Source organism: Falco naumanni, chromosome 2, assembly GCF_017639655.2.
Source record: "Falco naumanni isolate bFalNau1 chromosome 2, bFalNau1.pat, whole genome shotgun sequence".
Classification (NCBI taxonomy): domain Eukaryota; kingdom Metazoa; phylum Chordata; class Aves; order Falconiformes; family Falconidae; genus Falco; species Falco naumanni.
In genome coordinates, this window is record NC_054055.1 from 57957805 (window position 1) to 57975918 (window position 18114).

Consider the following 18114-nt stretch of genomic DNA (forward strand, 5'->3'; position numbering starts at 1 on the left):
AGCTAAGCTCATAGCTCTCAAAGACACCACACCTAGTGATGATTTTTAAGAAATTTTTCCTAGCAAAGGTTGTGCCAATACAGTTTACTGCCAGAAGACAGTTCTCTGGTTTCAGTGTCTAAAGCTAATACTGAAATAAAACAGAGATTTTAATTTTTTAGAAGGAGTTTGCATTCTTTTCTTTGGTGTTTAAACAGTTCTTGAGAAGCTCAATGTCTAGATAATCGGTATCTGTGGTAGTTATTAAAGGAAGAACGCTTCCTCTACATGGGAAAACAATTTTTTTAAGTTCTGTGCGCTCCTATGAAGGGGGGATTAGCACCAGGAATCATCACATGGGCTCTGCAATTGTGCTCATCGTAAAATAGAGGACGTGAGTTTTGTTGAAATGACTGTCAGCTGTGATACTCTGTTTCATAAGCTCTGTTACCAGCAAAATCTGTTCAGCCTTAAATCTCCAAAGGCTTCCTTGGGCTTTGCACTGCCTTCTAGTTACATGAATACTTGTAAACAAAAAGCAAAACACAGGACTAGAGTGTTACATTGTATTTTTCTGTCCCCTTCTCCTGTATGAAGCAGGTATGCATTTATCTTGTCTAGTTACAGATAAGCTTGCAGAGAAGTTTCCATGGCAGTTAGGCACTCCGTGTTTTAATCTGGTTTGGCAAATTTTGTTTTACTTTACAGAAGTAATTTCTGGGAGAACAGAAAAACACAGATTTTGGTTACAACAAACAAGAACAGCAAGACAAAACTAGGTTTCAGTTTCTTTTCTTTAAAGCTGATTACCCCTTCAATTTTCAGAATCCAAATCAAAACCCCTTGCTTATAAGCCTTAAGTCGGCTTGTGTATCCATTCAACTCAAAGAGGGCTGGATAATTTGTAACAGAAACTTAGACTTAGAGATCATGCAGTAGTCAGCTGGAATGCAGAAAATGAGGTCATGTTTTTTGACCTACAGTTGATTCTGCATTGCCCTGTTGTATCACTGAAATGCAGTAGTAAAATTCAATGCATGTATAGTTTCAGGAGCTGGGAGTTTTTATAGTTCTTTTATTTTACTGCTTATTTCTGCAACCACATTTGGGATATTTATCCTAATTGACCTTTATGTGTTCCTCATGTAGAAACACAGATTCTTTAAAATATTAACAAATCAATCTGCTGTACAGATCTGTCTACAGTAAAGATTTGTCATTTGTGAGCTTGTCTTAGAGAAAAGCTTCTCCTTTTTGGTAGTGAAAGTATATGAGGAGCTATATTTTTGCTATGCCAGTTCCTAGAGTTGCTACCTATTCTGTTGTGATTGATCAGGATATAATCCAGCCCAACAATAATGCCCCTCTTCCCCAAAACCCCACCCCCCACCCCCCTTTTTTTGGGGTGTGTGTGTCAGCCTGTTGTTTTAGCCAAATCATTTCCCTGAATGGATTTCCCAGTAAGACAATTTCTGCCATGTATGTGAAGTTGGTGAGACTATCTGCAAGGTTGAAACTTGAGAATTAGTGAGAAGTGGGCTCCAACAGCCTTGGGAGGTGGGGGTTTGTCCTGTCCTTGTCCTCTCAGTACTGGGAGTTTGTTCTGCCATTGCATAGCCTGACTCGTTGAGTGAACTATTCTTGGAAGATAACTGTGTTTAGAAGGCCTTTTCCTCCTTGTTTCCTTGTTGCCTTCTCAGGTAGAACATCTAATTGTCCTTCTGATGGGCCTGGAGGTTGTTACTGACATGCCTGGGAAAGCAGCAAGAGCAGAGAGGAGAGAGGTGTGGGGTTAAGCTGGAAGAGCTTTGGAAGGCACCACCCTGACCCAGAAAAGCATCTGCAGCTGCCTACCCTGGAAGTGGCTGGCTGTTTTTCCAGTGGAAAGGAAGGGAGGTGCAGGCACTGAACAGCGTAGTTTGGAGTGAGGCTGTGTGGGGTGTTACAGGGTCAGGCAGTTGTCATGGTGCTGTTTTTTGGGTAGAGCAGCACTTCTGCATCTGTGTGCTGCAGTCCCCCATTCGGCTGTAGTCAGTAGACTGGCAGAACCCCGTGGTATGAAGGGCAGGCAGCACCTGGTGAGGGAAGAGGCTGAGATACTCATTGCCTGTGTGGATGAAGAGCTCAGATGTGGAACAGAGAAGGAGAAGAGCAGAAAATGTTTGTTAATTGATTTCTTACTGGTTTTGTTCCTTCTTTCTAATATCTTAAAAATATACCATGCTGGGCTTTCAGTTCTATCCCATTCATGGCTTTAAGCCCAGAGAAACCCATGCTTCAACCATGAAAATTGTTCCTGACAGTCATTTTCAAGTACAGTCACACTGTAGTTCTTGATGATACTGAATGTTAGCAAAAGGAATGAGGACATCAGATAGGAAAGGAAGATTACTGTGGAGGAAAGGAAAGAGAAAGATCTGACAAAGTGTTAAATCAGAACATCCCATATGAAAACTGGGTTCGTGCATGCCTATGTCAGATGTACTTCGGCTCCACAAAAATGGCTTTTTCAATGTAGAAGATAGTTTAACCTGAAGAGGTGAGGCTGGGATTTTGCTTTTGCCTTGTGCCATTTTCAAAACACTTTCCTTACCAGCAGGTATTAAAAAAATCCACATTGTATTAATAATATAATTTCTCCCATCATTTACTTGTGAAAACTCAGTTAACCAAAACTTATTTTTAAATGCCTGTTTGAGAGTTCATTGACTGATTACCAGTGTACCAACTTTATTTTTTAAAGGAAATTGAGTATGCTGAACATTTCCTGGGCTGCTTGATTACATATAGAACTTAAACATTTTTCATATTTTTGTCAGATAAATATTACTACAAGAGGATAAACGCAGTTACGTGCAAATACATTGGTAGTTCCGTATAATAATAGATGTGTGTACTGACTTGTAGGCTCATGGGCAGAAAATGGTATTTAAAGACACACTGAGAACCAAGTGCGAAGTATGTACCGATAGCAGCAGTGCATTTGCTACAAAGCTTAATGTCGCATTAGCAATGTATGTAGGCTGTAAACAGTAGCAATTAACACGAAAATGAGCAGAAACAAGGATGACAAGTATGAAAGTTTCATGGTCTTAGCTTGACATTTCCTCACTAATTAATTGTCTAAGCATACCATTGTTACTTGCTTCACAAAGGAGCCTTGTGTATTTCCAATATTTGATATGCGTCAAATCCATTGCACTGAATTTCTGTCAGTGCATTTACCTAAACTGTAATTTGACCCAGAATTTGTATTTGAAGGCCACAGCTATCCTCAGAGCTGAAAAAAATATATATCTAGAAGTGATTTGCATTTCTTTTATCAAATGCCTCTTATGTATTGTATACCTTTGCATTTTTTTCATGCTGGTTTCTGCAGCCGTGACGCTGGAGCGGAGTTAGGAGAGCAGTGCAGTATAACCAAGAAGTTTTGAAGCTATCAAACCCGCTACTTACATTTAATACAATTTTTGAAATCTTTACCCTCCATTCTAGGCTTTAAAAAAATCCTTAAGGTAATCAAAAGTTCGGCTGACAAAATTAATTGTATTTTTTCCATTACAGTACTTGCTGCTACAGGAAGATATGGAATCAAATACTTCTGCTTATTTCTTAAGAGCTAGGTAATTTTTTACCATATTAAAAGCTATTCATGCTAAGGTAATTGTAATAAAAATCAAAAATTAATCAAAATAAACCAGGGTATAAAGTAGTTGTGTTAAGGAGGCTGAGAAGAAACATGTGTTTTCTTGGACCCCAAGCTTGGTAGATCATAAGCTGGGAGATGACTAAAGACTTTGCTCTTCTCTGCAGGGTCACATCAGAGGCAGGGCATTGAAATGGATTGACTGTTGATAGGATTTGCCATACTGGATCATGCTTTCAACTGTGTGCTGCTTTTCTAGCCTATTACAAGCAGGCAGACTGGACACAAAGGCTGCATTGAAATATAGGTTAGCTTATATATAGTACAGTAGTTAAGAATAGCCTCTATTTCATGAGTAGTATAGTTTGAAAGCATTTTTATTATCATCTGCAACAAGGATCTCTTCAATTCAGAATTTGTATTGGGATGTTTCACAAGTATTTCTGAAAATTAAGAATAGAATCAAGATAAATGTAAAAGTTGAATAGATCCATTTTAAGAATTTGAAGCTTGTTCTTTTGCATTGGAAAGTAGGTGAGGTGCATGGAAGGGAGAAAATAATAGCACATTGTATTGTTTTCTGAAAAAAACCCCACCTTGCTGTTTCTAAGTTCCTCCTCCTGGAGAGAATATAAATTGCTGGTTAGAGTTTTAAAAGTTGATAGAATGCCTTCAGAGTTTTTCAAACTATCTTTGGATTTGCTTTCAAAAAAATCCAGAACCTAGCACTTTTAGAGTTTAAATATGATATGCTTTATTTCTTTCAACTACCATACACTGTTGGTCAGCTTCATCTAGTTCGGTAATTCAAAGAATATCAGCATGGCAAAGCAAGCTGGAGTTAGCAGAGCAAATGGGAGAGCAGGGTGACCTGGTAATGACCCTGAGGTTTTAAACTTATTTTCATATTATATTCAAGTGTATATTCATGCTGCCTGAGTTGTCAGCATCTCAGGGGCAGAACTCCCTGGGATAACTATAAGAAGTCTTTTCTGAATGACAACTCTTCTACATGGAGTTCTTCTCTGTTTTCTGTCCATGCATGCAGGGGCATCTCCACCGTGTGCTGGGTGTAGTTTTCCTGTACCTTATACTTCTTCTGATGGATATTCAGTGACCAATTTCAGATGTGCTTTTCAAAAAAGTCAGTAATACAAAGATGGTGATCCAGTTATATTCTGGCTCTTGAGGCTCAGAGCAAGAACCTAAGCTAAAGGCACAGGAGCATGTGACCACCAGTAGAAATGGGTATGCCTTGTCAGTTCCAACACTGGAAACCAGTAATTTTATGCCAGTTTCATCAGTGGCCACCAACACATGGAAGAGCTGCTGAGACACAGGGCTGCATCCTGGCCCTGATCTGGTGAGGCACTCTAACCCTACAGCTCCTGCTAAACTGGGAGGTACTTCTGGCTGAAACCAACCCAAGTGATGACAGTGAGAGAAAAAGCTTTTCTGACAACTCGCTTAAACACTCGGCACATTTAGAGAATGTGTGACAATATGTTTTGTGTGCTAGATAAGAAATACCTGAGAGGCCAAAATCTGTGTGATCTGCTTATATGAGCACCACAGTTCTTGCAGGATCTAACAAGATAATTAGGTAATAGGCTTCCAGCAGCTGCTTTTGTTATACCTAGTCACGAAAAGAGGAAGAAGTAGCCTATAGCATATCAGGAAGTGATAAAGAAATAAACAGAATATAGAGATAAAAGCAAAAGGCATAGGTTATCATGGAAAGGAAAGGACTGTGCACAACCCTAAAAGCTTTGATTACTCAGCATTATGTTCTTGTTTGCATGTGACTTATTTTACCAGAGGACAGGGTGACAAAACTGAGCAAATTGCTCTCAGTCAGGGAATGTTTAAAGGCCAGATCTAAGGATGTTACAACTCCTTCTTGACAAGGAAAAAGTCATCTTTTGTCCTAAATGTGTGTGTTAGTGTGAGTGTTTTCGTGGTTTGTTTGTTTTTAGGAGAACCAAATGCTAGCAGTATAGATGAGAAAGAGCAAGTTGCTAGTAACTCCTTGCTGCACCTGCTGCCTTTATATATCTGCTTCCTTGCTGTGTCTGCTGCCTTGTCTTACAGAACATTTCATTTTCAGAGATCAGACAAAAAAAAAATACAATAAGCAGGTTCTGTTACCTGTTTACCATCCTTTTTTTCCACAGAACTTGCAGGCTTTCTTTAGTCCCATTCTCACCATTTTGCATATTCCTATCCATTTATTAGCTTTTCTTCTTCCATTCCATTCAAAACTCATATGCATAATGTAGTCTTTCTGCAGGGCCCTTATTCTGTCTATATTTAAGTCTTTCTTGACTGAGTTCACTGAAAGTGAATCTTCAAATTATATATATATATTGCCAGTTTGTTCCGTTTCCCTTAAATTATTTATACTTCTTTATCTAGCTTCAGGTTTTGACTTATTCTAAGACAGTAGGTCCCATCTTGAAAAACTAGAAAGACCTTTGCATGTAGTGTTAGCCTACAAAAACTGACAGCTGAGTACTGAAGCACTGTTGAGGCTAACAGGAGCACAACTGAGTTGTTGCCCACTGAAGAAAAAAGAATGGCAGTGGTGCTCCAAGACAAAGCTGTTTGGGTTATCATGATAATTTTTCTAGCAAGTAGAGTTGGTTGAATATATTTACCAGCTGCAGACACAGTAATTGTGGCACAGATTATGCCTAGTAGGTTGGATGGTCTCAGGGAGGAGGATGAAATTTGCAGTGACATTCTGCATGTATTAGAGCAAAGCTCTGATCTGTAAAAGAAGTGAAAGTATCTGTGGGCCCTGCCCTGTGGTGAAAGCATATAGAAACATGGGGAAATTGTCATAATCTGTGGATTGTCCAAAATATACGACTCTACACGTGCATTTGCCTCAGATAACAAGAAAAACAAAACAACTCGCAACCGAGAAACCACCCACCTTTCTTCATAGAAGTAATTCGTTAGTTGAGATGACTGGTGTCACTGGGTAGCTGCAAAGCATTCTCTGTCTCTGACATTTTTAAGAGCTTCCTTTTCAGATCCAGGGTGGTATTTTCAAGTTTGTGTCTCTGTTAGCTCCTGCCTCACGTCTGCCAAGTCCCTACAGCTGCTGCCAGGTCTGACCTTTGTCCTTTGGGCAGGCTCTCTTGTTGATGGGCCATGTCTTGTCCAACTTGATCATACAGCCTCAGGAAATCATTCATCCAGGTCTGTTTGCTCTGTAAGCATTCACAGGGCTTTGCTGGGCTGAGCACAGAGGGCAACTTCCATCCTCTGTTGCCCATCCCTTGAAAAATGCTGATTTAGAGTAGTCTGGCACTGCTCACCTGTTATCTCCTGTTCAGATCACAGCTCTTGATTATTTAGATTCACTTAATGGCTGCCTGCCTGAGTTGTGGCTTTGTCTCTGAGGATTCCTCTGGGAGCTCTGCTCAATGCAAGTAAGATATACTGCATGCTTTATAAGAAGCCTCTCTTGTTGTCTGCACATTGTATGTTATAGCTCTTCAGGGATTCAACTGCAATAGTTACATTTTACAGCAGTGACTTACGGCATCCTGATGTTACGTATAGATCACTTAATTGCATTTCAGTCCTCTTTTGCAAAAGCATCAGGCAAAAAGAGGTATTTTCAAATTAAAACCCGAATTAGATATTTTTACAACCTATGTTGGAACATACCCACTGTTGGATAAGTAACATTTGTTTCAAATGTTACTGCACATACTGAAGCCTTTCTTAAGAGCTGTATGAAGAGATAATACTTTGTTCTGATCTGAAGTTGGATCACTTGGAGAAACATTTTCTGCATGAAATGAAGAATTGTTCTGCATCAACAAGGGAAATGAATTAAGAGGAGTTATTCCCACCCCCAAGTCTCTTGTAATCCATTACACAAGAAGGAGCATTTATTTCAGTTCAAAAGCGTAAGATCTAGTCAGTAGATTATGTGAGTTTTTCTCCACAAGTTTTTCTCTTGTTATTTCTCCACAAGAAGACTTGAGGGGAAAAATGTGATAGCGAATGCTTGTTAGTGAGATCCTTTTCTTTGGAGACGCGAGCCAGAGCCTAAAGTAAATGGCATTTTTCTTGTACTTGTGAATTTGTTTTATTTTTATTTTTTTTCCCAATGGTTAGCAAAAAAATACCTTTTTAAAGATGGAAGAATTTTAATTAAACTTGCAACAGCAGGTTGTACTAGATAGGAATGTGACTTCTAGTTTAAGTGCAGTGGTGTGTTTAAAAAAACCCCACAACCCAAAACTGGAGAATTGTTTTCTCTCAAGCACAATAAAATTAAATTTGCTAGTAAATAATACAGACAAAAAAATCTCACAAGTCTGTCTGAAGCAAAAATTGATATTGACCTTAGTGTAAAGGTATAGCAGTGTTTAAAGTGTTCCAGGCAGGATTAATTCTTACTTAGTCAGAAGCAAATTTAAGGTTGGGGGTGGGGGGTGGGGGGGAGGTTGGAAGGAGGCAGATATATAAATAATTGCCTCCCAATCTGGAATTTCCGCTTGGTTCGTGGCCAGCTGGAAGAGTGGATGTCTTGAGGCAGGACAGTGGTTGTTAGTTTTTCTCATCATTAACAGTCGAGAAAGTTTGTCCTTTGACTTGCTGTTAGCTGAGAAATATGTTGAACGGTTAAAAACTGAGCTGTCCATGGGTACGTTCAGTTTGTGCAGCAAACTGCGTCTTTTAAATGCATTATCTTAAATTAGTCATAAAACATTGTTAACTTTGACAGGAGGGGGGCGTATTTAATATACAGTGTTTCCTTACATATGCAAGACCTATTTTACTACATGTTTAAATAATTATGTAGTATAGTATTGATATCACAGGTGTTCTTAAAGGCTGGCGTGCTGCATGTGCTAACGTGTTGTGCAGAAATGCGGCCGCGTGTGTAGCTCCAAAAGATGCAGAGGCCTCTGGTGTTGGGGACCAGCCTTACTGGATCAGGGCCTGGGGAACAGGTTGTCCCTTAGCTCTGACACAAATATAAGTGACTTTAAACTAAAAACCACCAAATTGTTGCCATTTTCTTTCAGTGCGAACCAGAGAATGTTGGGCTTGGTTTGCTGTGGGCTGCAAAGGCAGCTGTGTCTGGCCTGTGAGAGCCCAGGTGGCATCTCAGGCCTTGTCCCTGTTGGTGCTGGGAGATAGCTTGGAGCTCATCCCTCCTCACCTGTGCCCTCTCCATCTGGTAGCCCTGGCTAGCCTGTCAGGCCAGGGGTGCTTGCTTTCCGTCTGTATGCTGGGGCCCCAAGGGCCTGGCCGCCCATGGCCCAGGACCCCACGTCAGCCCCTGCCCCAGCAATGGCCCAGCAGTGCTGGTCTCCTCCTCCCCACAGAATGGCCCTGGCCATCCCCTGAGCCAGGCACGTGTCCTGACCAGGCCTCAGCTGGGACTGCTCAGGTGCCCACTGGCTGCCTTTCTCCCGGCCCGGGTGGCAGGATGGGCCTTGGCCACTGGGCCTTGCCCTGCCGCCCCAGGGAGAGCTCCCACTTCTCCCAGTGCCCCAGCCCACCAGGGGGCTGCCAGGCAGTGCTGCTTCCTGAGGCTGCAAGATCGTGGATCATCTTCAAACCAGACAGCTACTGTTTATTGCAGCGAGTAGACCAAGAAGTGTTGTGCAAGAGATACACCCTGCCGTTCTGCTACTACCCCTGCCAAGGCTTGTCCACAGATTCCACAGGGGACAGGGGGCAGTGGAGCTGGCTGCTCTTGGTGTGCCCTCTGCAGCCTCACCACTCGCTTCTTCCAGGCCTTTCTCAAGGAGCTGTTACCATTTTCCTTCTTTAGTGCATGGTGGGGGTAGGAGGGATTGAGGTTGTTTTCTGTTGTCACACAGTGCTTTCAGTGCCAAGAGCCCTGCTCTGGCTCCCTTCAATTACTCTGAGTCAATGTCTGACTTTCTTCTGAGGCATTTCTGTTTAATCCCCCCCCCTCCTAACCTTCCGGAAAAAGTTGTCTTTCTCCTTGACTACTCGCCTCCCCCACACCTTTCAAATGAAAATTCATTCACTGGCTTTCCAAAGTTTGAGAGACTTAATTACTGAAGATGTGGTGCAGTAAGTAACAGGGATCATTGATAGCAGAATTAAACCTTGGTGAGTAAAACACTTGCATTTCATGTGTGGAAAACTTAATTCTGTGTGGATCTCAAAGCCAGTTAAAAGAAATCATTGTCTTCTATGAGCACTGCTGTCTGCTGCTGATCAAAACTGTTGTTTTAGAAAAAAACTCTGATGGTGCTCATTAAGTTACTTCCTACATGACAAGACACTTGTATCTTCAATAAACTACTTATTCATATTCCTTGTTCAGGTTTCTATTGCCAAACCTCCATGGATTCTGTGTAACAAAAACCTTGATGTGCCACAATACTGTATGTTTAATTATTGTGGTGTGACATAACCCTAAACAAGTAATGAACAAGAGGTGTCATGAGCGATCACCTCATTGCAAACCTTCCTGTCTTCCCCATTGTTCTGTCTATGGGAATGGTGATAATGACCATTTTGATCACAAATAATGGGCTAACCCACTGAACTCCCAGGAGAAAAGAATGTATATTGCTGTCTGCCTTATGCCTCCCTGTAGGGCATAATGCATGCATACGATCCCTCCATAAGGAACATATGCTTTGTTGCACGTAAGATTTATTGTAGTAAATTTTATCTATGTCTGGAATTCTTCTGTTATTGATGATTATTATTATTAGGGTCTGTGAGCCGTAGCTGCCATTCCCACAGGCAGCAGTCCTTCACCCCCATCTTCATGTGCCTGCAGGAGCAGTATCCCTTTAGCAGCAAGCTGGGGTTTCCAGGTTTCTTCAGCTCATCCTGTTATTGCCATCCTATCTTTGCTTTCCCCCTCTGTCAGCGATCCTAGCCCTGCCCTGTCCACAGCCCACTGCTGGCTCTCAGCCTGCACATGGCTGGTTTGCCAGTACTGCATTGCAAACTGTATTAGAAATTATTTTCCTTGGTGTATTTTCTGTTGTTTTCAGGGCCCAGCTATCAGTGTATGGGTTAAGCAGCAATTCTTTTTCAGGTTATACTTCAGGGGTCATAAGTTTTTTGCAAATCATTTTCAGGTCAGGTTAGATTTCTTTCAAAGATATTATATGCTTTTAAAGTGTAATTTTAAAACAGAGTATCCTAAATAATTTCTGGTGTTCTTCCTTCAAAAGCAAACTCACCAAAAGAAAGTTGTTTAGGTGTTTGATTTTCTCCTGAAATTGTAGACCTTGTGTATTGCAACTTAGCTTTGGTACTTCAGACTGCCATTGGTGGCTGTGTGTCAAGTTATTCTGACAAGTGTCAAGGAAGGTGTGTACCATTCAAAAACATTTGTATGTAAGACTATTACCCAAGAAACAGTTTTTTGGGGCCTACAGAAGTAATGAATGGTGTTGCAGAAAAAGGTGACTTTAGAAGTGATTTGTCTCTGCGTGTAGGAAGTGCTAACCAGCTTCCCCATCCTTCAGGTTTCTAATTGAGTAGAAACATGAGTAGCACTGTGGAAATCAGAGCGGTAGTGGGTGGCTTCCTCACTGGTGTTCATTTACCTTTTGGAATAAGGGCTTGCAGGTACTTCAAGCTTTCAGGGCTGTACTTGGTGTTGATAAACAAACCACTGTCTTTTTTGAACATCAGGGGGTGTCAACAACCTGTGCTCCATGAGCACAGTCAAATCCAAAAGTCAGATCTCTCTCCTGAATGTTTGCTGCATGTTTGGAGTGCAAATCCAGCTTCTTGAAAGTGAACCTGGCTCCATAAACCTGGTGAGTGGTCCAGTCTCCACTTCTCCCAGAACTTTGTCTCCTGGCCTCTGTAGTGGATGTCTGTGTAGGCAGTGTGTGTTTGCAGTGGGACACAGTGTCCTTTGGTGGAGCATATGGAGAGACCCAAGAGGTAATTTTAGCTCAAACAATGGCCTCTTATGTTGCCAATCTGATAACAGTCATCCTGGTTTACGGAGATTGCTATCTATTTTATGCTTTGTGCACTGTCAGTCTTTTGCAGGTTAAAAATCAAATACTGTTTACATAAAGAAACAAAGTGGAAAAATAGTTTTGTTGCTGTTGAGAACTTGTCAATTTATGTTACTAAATATCATATGTTTTTCCTGCCTGCGATCATTCTTTGCTCCATGAACTTGTGGTTGAAGCGCAGCACAGCATCTTGTGGAGAGGAAGCTGCTCGTTGGTCGCCCTGACCTCCGAGTGTCTCCGGGCAGCCTGTCCTCAGCCTGCTTCCTACGGCTTTTCCCACTGCAGAGCTCTTCCTCTGGGGACTGATCACACTGGGCTGATGCAGCTTCTGCCTCGGCTCAGTCTCTGCACAGCCTGGGAGTTTTTTAGAAGCTGTTTGCTGAATGGCATCAGTGTAGCGGCTTCTCTCCTTTGATGCGAGAGCTGAGGATGAGTTCCCAGCCACAGAGATGCAGCCTCCGGCGGTCTTGCCGCCCACCTCTAGCTGGATGTTTGGCATTACAGCAAGCTGTTGTGAACCAGCCAGCCACCCCTCCCACATCAGTTCCAACTCAGGGTGGAGAAACACTGGTGGAATGAGGCAAGGAAGAGCAAGGACAGTGATCCAGAGAGGTACCCATGCAGTCAGGGGTCCCTGGGTACCTCAGCCATATCCTAGGCTGCAGTCTCATCCAACTCAAATTCTCTTAATCCTGCAGCCCATGCTACTGTATCTATAAAGCATCCATTGCCTACTCATAATAGTAAAAGCCTCCAAAATCCTGTTTGTACAATTAAAATCACTCCAACTCAGTAGCATGCAGATACTGTTGCCCTACCCCCCTGATTCCCTGAGGTGTAGCCAGAGACTGTTTCTGCTTGTGTTGTAGAAAGAACTGGTGTGCCGGAGCTGTCTCATGCTTTTGACCATGATTTAGTAATTAAAGGCTAATCTTGAAGCAGCCTTAAATGGCAAAATAGAAGCTAACTCTGCCATCTTCAGATTTTTTTAAAAAACAAATTAAACAGATTTGCAGTGTAGCATGCCTTGAAAATCCCCTTTTCAAATATGTGCTGTTTGCTTAATATGTGTCCCGTGGTCTTACTGCATGTTGATGCACTGACAGCTTTAGATCTTTATATGATACGTGAGAATATTTTGCCACTGTGAAGCCATAGCATCTGTGTTACAGGTCTGGAAATTTGGAGTCTCAGATTGCGTTCCTTTCAGTAAGAGCACAACATTCCTTCATGCCCTTTACAAAGAGGAAATTAAATCTAAAAGTCTTAACTTCTCAAATACTGTAAGATGGTAAAGGTCTACTGTGAATTGCCTCAGGGGACAAAAAAAAAAGGCATCCAGTCCTTTTTTCATATAACTGATTGATATTTAGGTATCTAAACCCATTCCTTGTTGGACAGAGAATGCAGGATCAAGCTTTACAGTCCCTCGTTGAAAGTCTGCCACAGTATCAAGGTGTGATGTGATGAAATCAAGACAAAGTGCAGCGCTCACTGCCTTTTTCTTTTTTTGGGGGATTCTGTGTTGCTCAATTTGATGTTTGGTTCAGTCTGTTCCTCACCCCTCCACACCAAGAATAAGTTGTTACACATTACTCAGCCCTCTGAACACGATTGATCTCATAACAGTATGGGGGTTTTCATTATTTTCTTCAGTACTTTTAAGAAGGTCTGTGGGAGAGGTGGATTTACGGTGATGGTGGCTAAGTAGTTTAACTTAATCCTGAATAAACAAACAGATGCTCTCACCAAGGACCTGGCATCTGGGGCTGTCAACATTTATTACTGCAAGGCTCAGAAGAGATAAAATTATCATTAGCCTTCACAGAAAGACCATGGATGCATTTTGGAAGGAACGTACTTGTAACCGCAAGCTAGTCCCTCAGAGAAACTAATTTGGATATTTAGATGCCTGTATTAGTAATAACACAAAGTGGTGCTTTCTTCACTTGATTTGTGCTTCAGAGCTTGCATTTTACATGTTTGTAGTTGTAGCTCTTCCTTCCAGGCCAAGGCTGAAATAGGTGTGTGTTTACAATTTTATGTGTGTGCATTTACAGTTGTGTGTCTCTGCATCCTGCTATGAGTTTATGCTCAAAATTTTGACTACAGCTTCTGCTGTTTTTTTCTAAAAACATCTGTGTTAAAGAAACTGAATGTCATTTAGTAATTAACTGAGGTTTGGTAGGGAGCAGCCATATGGCAGTGAGTGGTTGTCAATAAGCAGGCTGGGGTGCATTGCCCATGGACTACTAGGTCCAGGGGACTGTGTTGAGCATCTTAATTGCATATGCCTATGTAAAATACCAGGGTCTAGGATTATTCAAGTTTTCAGGCCGTCAGTTTTAAACCTGTATCCATCAAACCCCTTAAACTTACAACTACATCCTTTGTTTAATGCAGTAAGGTGGTTGGTTTGTTTTCCCTGTCATCATTGTCCTTATTAATGGTTTAGATAGAGTAAGTCAAACCCAAATTTTATCCCAAAGAAAGGTATTTTAGCAAAATTTGCCTAAGTATTTGGAAGTGAATTTGTAGTAAAAGTAATAGGTTTAAAATTGACTCTAAATATTTCTCCAAGGGGGAACGCTCCCCACCCCAGTCTACAACAATACTTGGATTTCAGTGGGTAGACCAATACTCCGTATAAGCCTGGGCTCGGGAGTCATACTGCAGTTCCTGTGAGAGACAAAATGTTTACTGAAGAAATCTTTTTTTTCCTCCAATCCGTATGATCTCCCTCTCTTACAGTAAAGCTAATTATTTTCAGGACTTTGCCAGGAACGTTCATGCAGAGGGATTGTTGACCGCTGCTGCTTGTTTCATGCAGGCTGCAGCCTGGGTCAGAAAGCTGCAAGCATTTTATATACAAAAGCAAAATACGCAGTGGAACTTCACATCATCCCAAGGTCTCTTCTCCTATTTATAGCTGTTCTTCCCTAAAAAAAAAAAAAAGCATACATATATGTACATCTTAAAGCAGTTCTGTTCTCCTGGAAGGTTGGAGGGTCATGTGTAGTATATTCAAATTGTGATTTACAGTGAAGTTGGCCAATAATACATTAGGTGAATGGGTTTTGGAAGGGTTGAGTTAACCATAAGAGGGAAGGGTGACTTTCTGTTCAAGCTTGTCACGAACAACTATGCTTGATAGACTGGCAAGTATTTTTATTAAGAATTCTTCACCAAGATTAAGCATTGTTTTTTTGAGAGAGTATCAGTAGCAGGAGTCTGAGTACTGGAAAATGATTTGAACTCAAAAAAGTCTCACTGCACCAGTGGACTTTGGTTCTTGATTTCCTATTAAATTGAAATTAAAATTTGTTTCTGAATCACTTCTTTCAAAGAATGACTGTGGAACAGATTTTTTTAATTGAGCAGATCAGAACAATTTGGATAAAACTTTTGGAAACTCTGTGAAATTTCCTCCCAGCATCTTCTGAGAGCTCTCCAGTCTGCATTGCTTCTGTTTTCTTCTTGCTCACCATTGACAGTACCTTATGCCAGAGGTAGTTGAATTCAAGTCAATAGGCTAGATTATGTCCCAAGGACTTGACCCACAGTAATTGTGGTGTGTTGCTGAGCAACCCCACCAGACTCCTAAGGAATGAACTGTGCTTAGAGCGCCACAATTTATTCTTTCCCCCCCACCCCCCCCCCACCCCCCCCCGTGTTTTAGGAATTTGTTGCCAGTAAACTGCATCTACTTAGATTTTTTTCTAGTTCTTGCTCGGTTCTAAACCTTAACTGTTCGCCAACTACTTGTCCTAGGAGAAGCAAACAGGGGCTTGTCCCCCTGTCCCACACACACTTGTGTTCCAGCAAGGAGCAGAAAGGGGCTACTTACAGCTCTTGTTCAGATGTCCACCATATCAAAATCAATCTTGAAAGAATTGAGTTGCTCATTAGTTGTAAAAAGACAAATTACAGTCCGGGATAACATTTCAATAAAAAACAGACCTTTTTTTTTTTTCTTTTTTTTCTTTTTGCATGTCTACCAAGGCAAAAAACTTTGAGCAGGTTATTTGCATGAAGTTCATATTCTGTTGTTCTTTGTGTTATGAGCTGAAAAGAGTCATTTCTTTCAGGGCCAGATTTACCGCTGAGCTCTGTGAGGGAAATAATAATTTTCAGAATAAAATTACTTTTATTTCAGATCAGTGTGTCTGCAGGGAGAGTGGAGCTGTTCCGATATAGTTTTTCAATACCTCTTCCCATTAATTTCTCCATATAAAGAGAGCATCCATTCTAGCATTCTCCAGGAGCTGTGCCACCACCATTTAAACTGGACGCTTGTCTTGTCAGGAGAACAGTTTGTAGAGCCAACCAGCTCCACAATTAGATGCACAGAGTTACAGTGTGTTATGGTATAAAGTTATAGGCATATGTCCACAGGCACAAATCAATATTATAAATGGCTTACAGGAAAATCTTTTTATTTCCGCAAATAGTAAGCAAAGATTGTTCAGGCTTTCTTCTTGGGCTGAACTGCTAGGCAGAGAAACAGTTTGGCAATGGGGCCTTAAACGTTTTAAAATAATGTTGCAGCAAACCCACGATGCATGCTGTTAATATACAGGGGAGAACCAAACCTCTGTAATATTAATGTTCTTACTTTTAATGTGAATTATATCAGTTAGGACCTATAAGTAGTGACTGCTGTGAAACTGTTTTTTATTCTGTTAATGCACAGAATTTCATGTCTCTTGCCTCTGTGTAAGCTGCATAAACTTGCAAGAGGTTTGCAGTTTGTAAGAGTAGGTTTTCAAAATATCTGCTTTCATGAAGGGTATGAATTTTGCACCTGCAGAAGGTGAAATCTCTCCTTTGATGTCTTTGCTATGAGAAGCAGTACCATTAAACTGTTCCAGATGAGGCTCAGTAGTGTTGGGGCTCATCTGTATGTGAATTTTACTCAACAGCACACTTCCTGTAAGTATTAGTTAAGTCACCTATTGGGAAGGTGCGGAAGCAATCTTAGAAAAGCCTTTCCCACAGAAAAGTTTTGAAATGTGTAAGTAGGAGTTCAGGGGGCTTTTTGTTTAGCGATGCTAGAATTACTGCTTAATCTGGTTGCTTTTTCTTTGCAAACCCCGTTTGTATTTCTTGACTTTGATAAAGGGGAAGTTAATAAACAACAGAATGAAATTAAAAGATAGAAAAGGGCATTTTAGGCCCTGATGTTAGCAAGTTCATCTCCTTGACAGGTTAGAGGCAAGTAGTGCAAAAGCACAGGTAGTAGGAATGAAGTATAATTAGCCAGCTGATGGAGGACTTGGGCTTTCTGCCTCTGCACAAGTTGCTGGAAGCTGAGCATGTAGTAACTGTTGTTTGCTGCCCTGATCACCCACTGAAGAAGCACTGGTTTTGGTCTTGACGAACTATGGACTGCTGCGATTCAGCGGCTGGCTGTTAATCATTATGGACTCTTATCAGGTTTGGGTTTGGGAATCTGTAAATAATCAAACTGGTTTTAGCTTTAGCTTTGTCTACCAGTTGGTCATCATCCCTACTGTTGCACAGAAAATGCAGAGTAGTTGGCCCAACATTTCACAGCAACCTGCTGTTGCATTCCATGGATGTCTGCTATGTAGTGCTTAAGCAGGGACGTTGGTAAATGTCTTTTTTAAATGGGTGCAGATTGAGACAATATGTGTACTTGTGCAGTGGGAGGGGCAAAAGAGATGACCGTTCAGTGTTTAACTTGAGAATCCGTTTACTTGGTCAATCGTAGTATTAGTACACATCTAATAGACAACTACTTGGAAGAAAGCCCTGCTTGCAGGCTCCCTGCAGGCTTTTTATTGCTGTGTTTCTTCTGTTGTTATCCTTACCATTACAGTCTGTAGAAAACCCAAAGCCAACATGACATGATGCAGAATCATGGTTGATAGTCAGATGAGCAGATGCTGCAAGTGTGGTTCTTCCATCATGACACCTAATATGGTCCATGGATCCATCACCAGAAAAATGCCAGGCAGGTCTTGCAAGGCTGTATTACATCTGCATTTGGCATTAGATAAATGCCACTGGAATGTTGTGGCTGGTTTTGGTGCACAGCATTGAAGAAAGTAGCTAGTTGATTTGCAGACATTTCAGAAAAGAGCTGCAAGAGTGAATAAAGGGAAGACAAACAAAAGCTCACTGTGGAAAACAGGAGGCCATTTAGGAGACAAAGCTCAAAGCAATATTTAGGTTTTGATAATAGAGGAAACAACCCGGTGTGAAGCATTATACTGCAGTAAAGGAGAGAAAGTGCTGGAGTGCAGCTGAAGTACAAGCAGTAGGTGGACCTACCCTAAATGTTGCACAGGGATTACTCAACAGCAACAGCAGAGGTGAAAATGAGGATTTGAGACACCTGTAGAAAGAAGCAGGAATTGGATGTTATTCCAGCCATCCATCACAATTTTTTTCTTATACTCGTTGGAAACCTGTTCCCATCACTGACATGAACAATTACATCCATACATTCTCTTCCAT

General features: G+C 41.3%; 1 protein-coding gene and 1 long non-coding RNA gene across 8 annotated transcripts in view; one reads left to right on the top strand and one right to left on the bottom strand.

Moving 5' to 3' along the window:
- FARP1 (FERM, ARH/RhoGEF and pleckstrin domain protein 1) overlaps positions 1-18114 on the top strand; it is a 213970-nt gene that overhangs the window by 77580 nt on the left and 118276 nt on the right. Inside the window, exon 1 of one of the 7 annotated variants that reach the window (XM_040584422.1) lies at positions 7010-7065. The exons of the other annotated variants lie outside the window; for them this stretch is intronic. Coding sequence (XP_040440356.1) covers positions 7060-7065 — 6 coding nt within the window. The 5' untranslated portion in view covers positions 7010-7059. Of the gene's footprint in view, positions 1-7009; positions 7066-18114 lie in introns of those variants that run through there. 7 annotated transcript variants of the gene reach the window in all.
- On the bottom strand, positions 532-6863 carry LOC121083755. Its single transcript, XR_005826476.1, has 2 exons — positions 6564-6863; positions 532-696 (listed from the first exon to the last, which is right to left on the bottom strand). It is a non-coding gene; the product is annotated as an uncharacterized LOC121083755 (long non-coding RNA).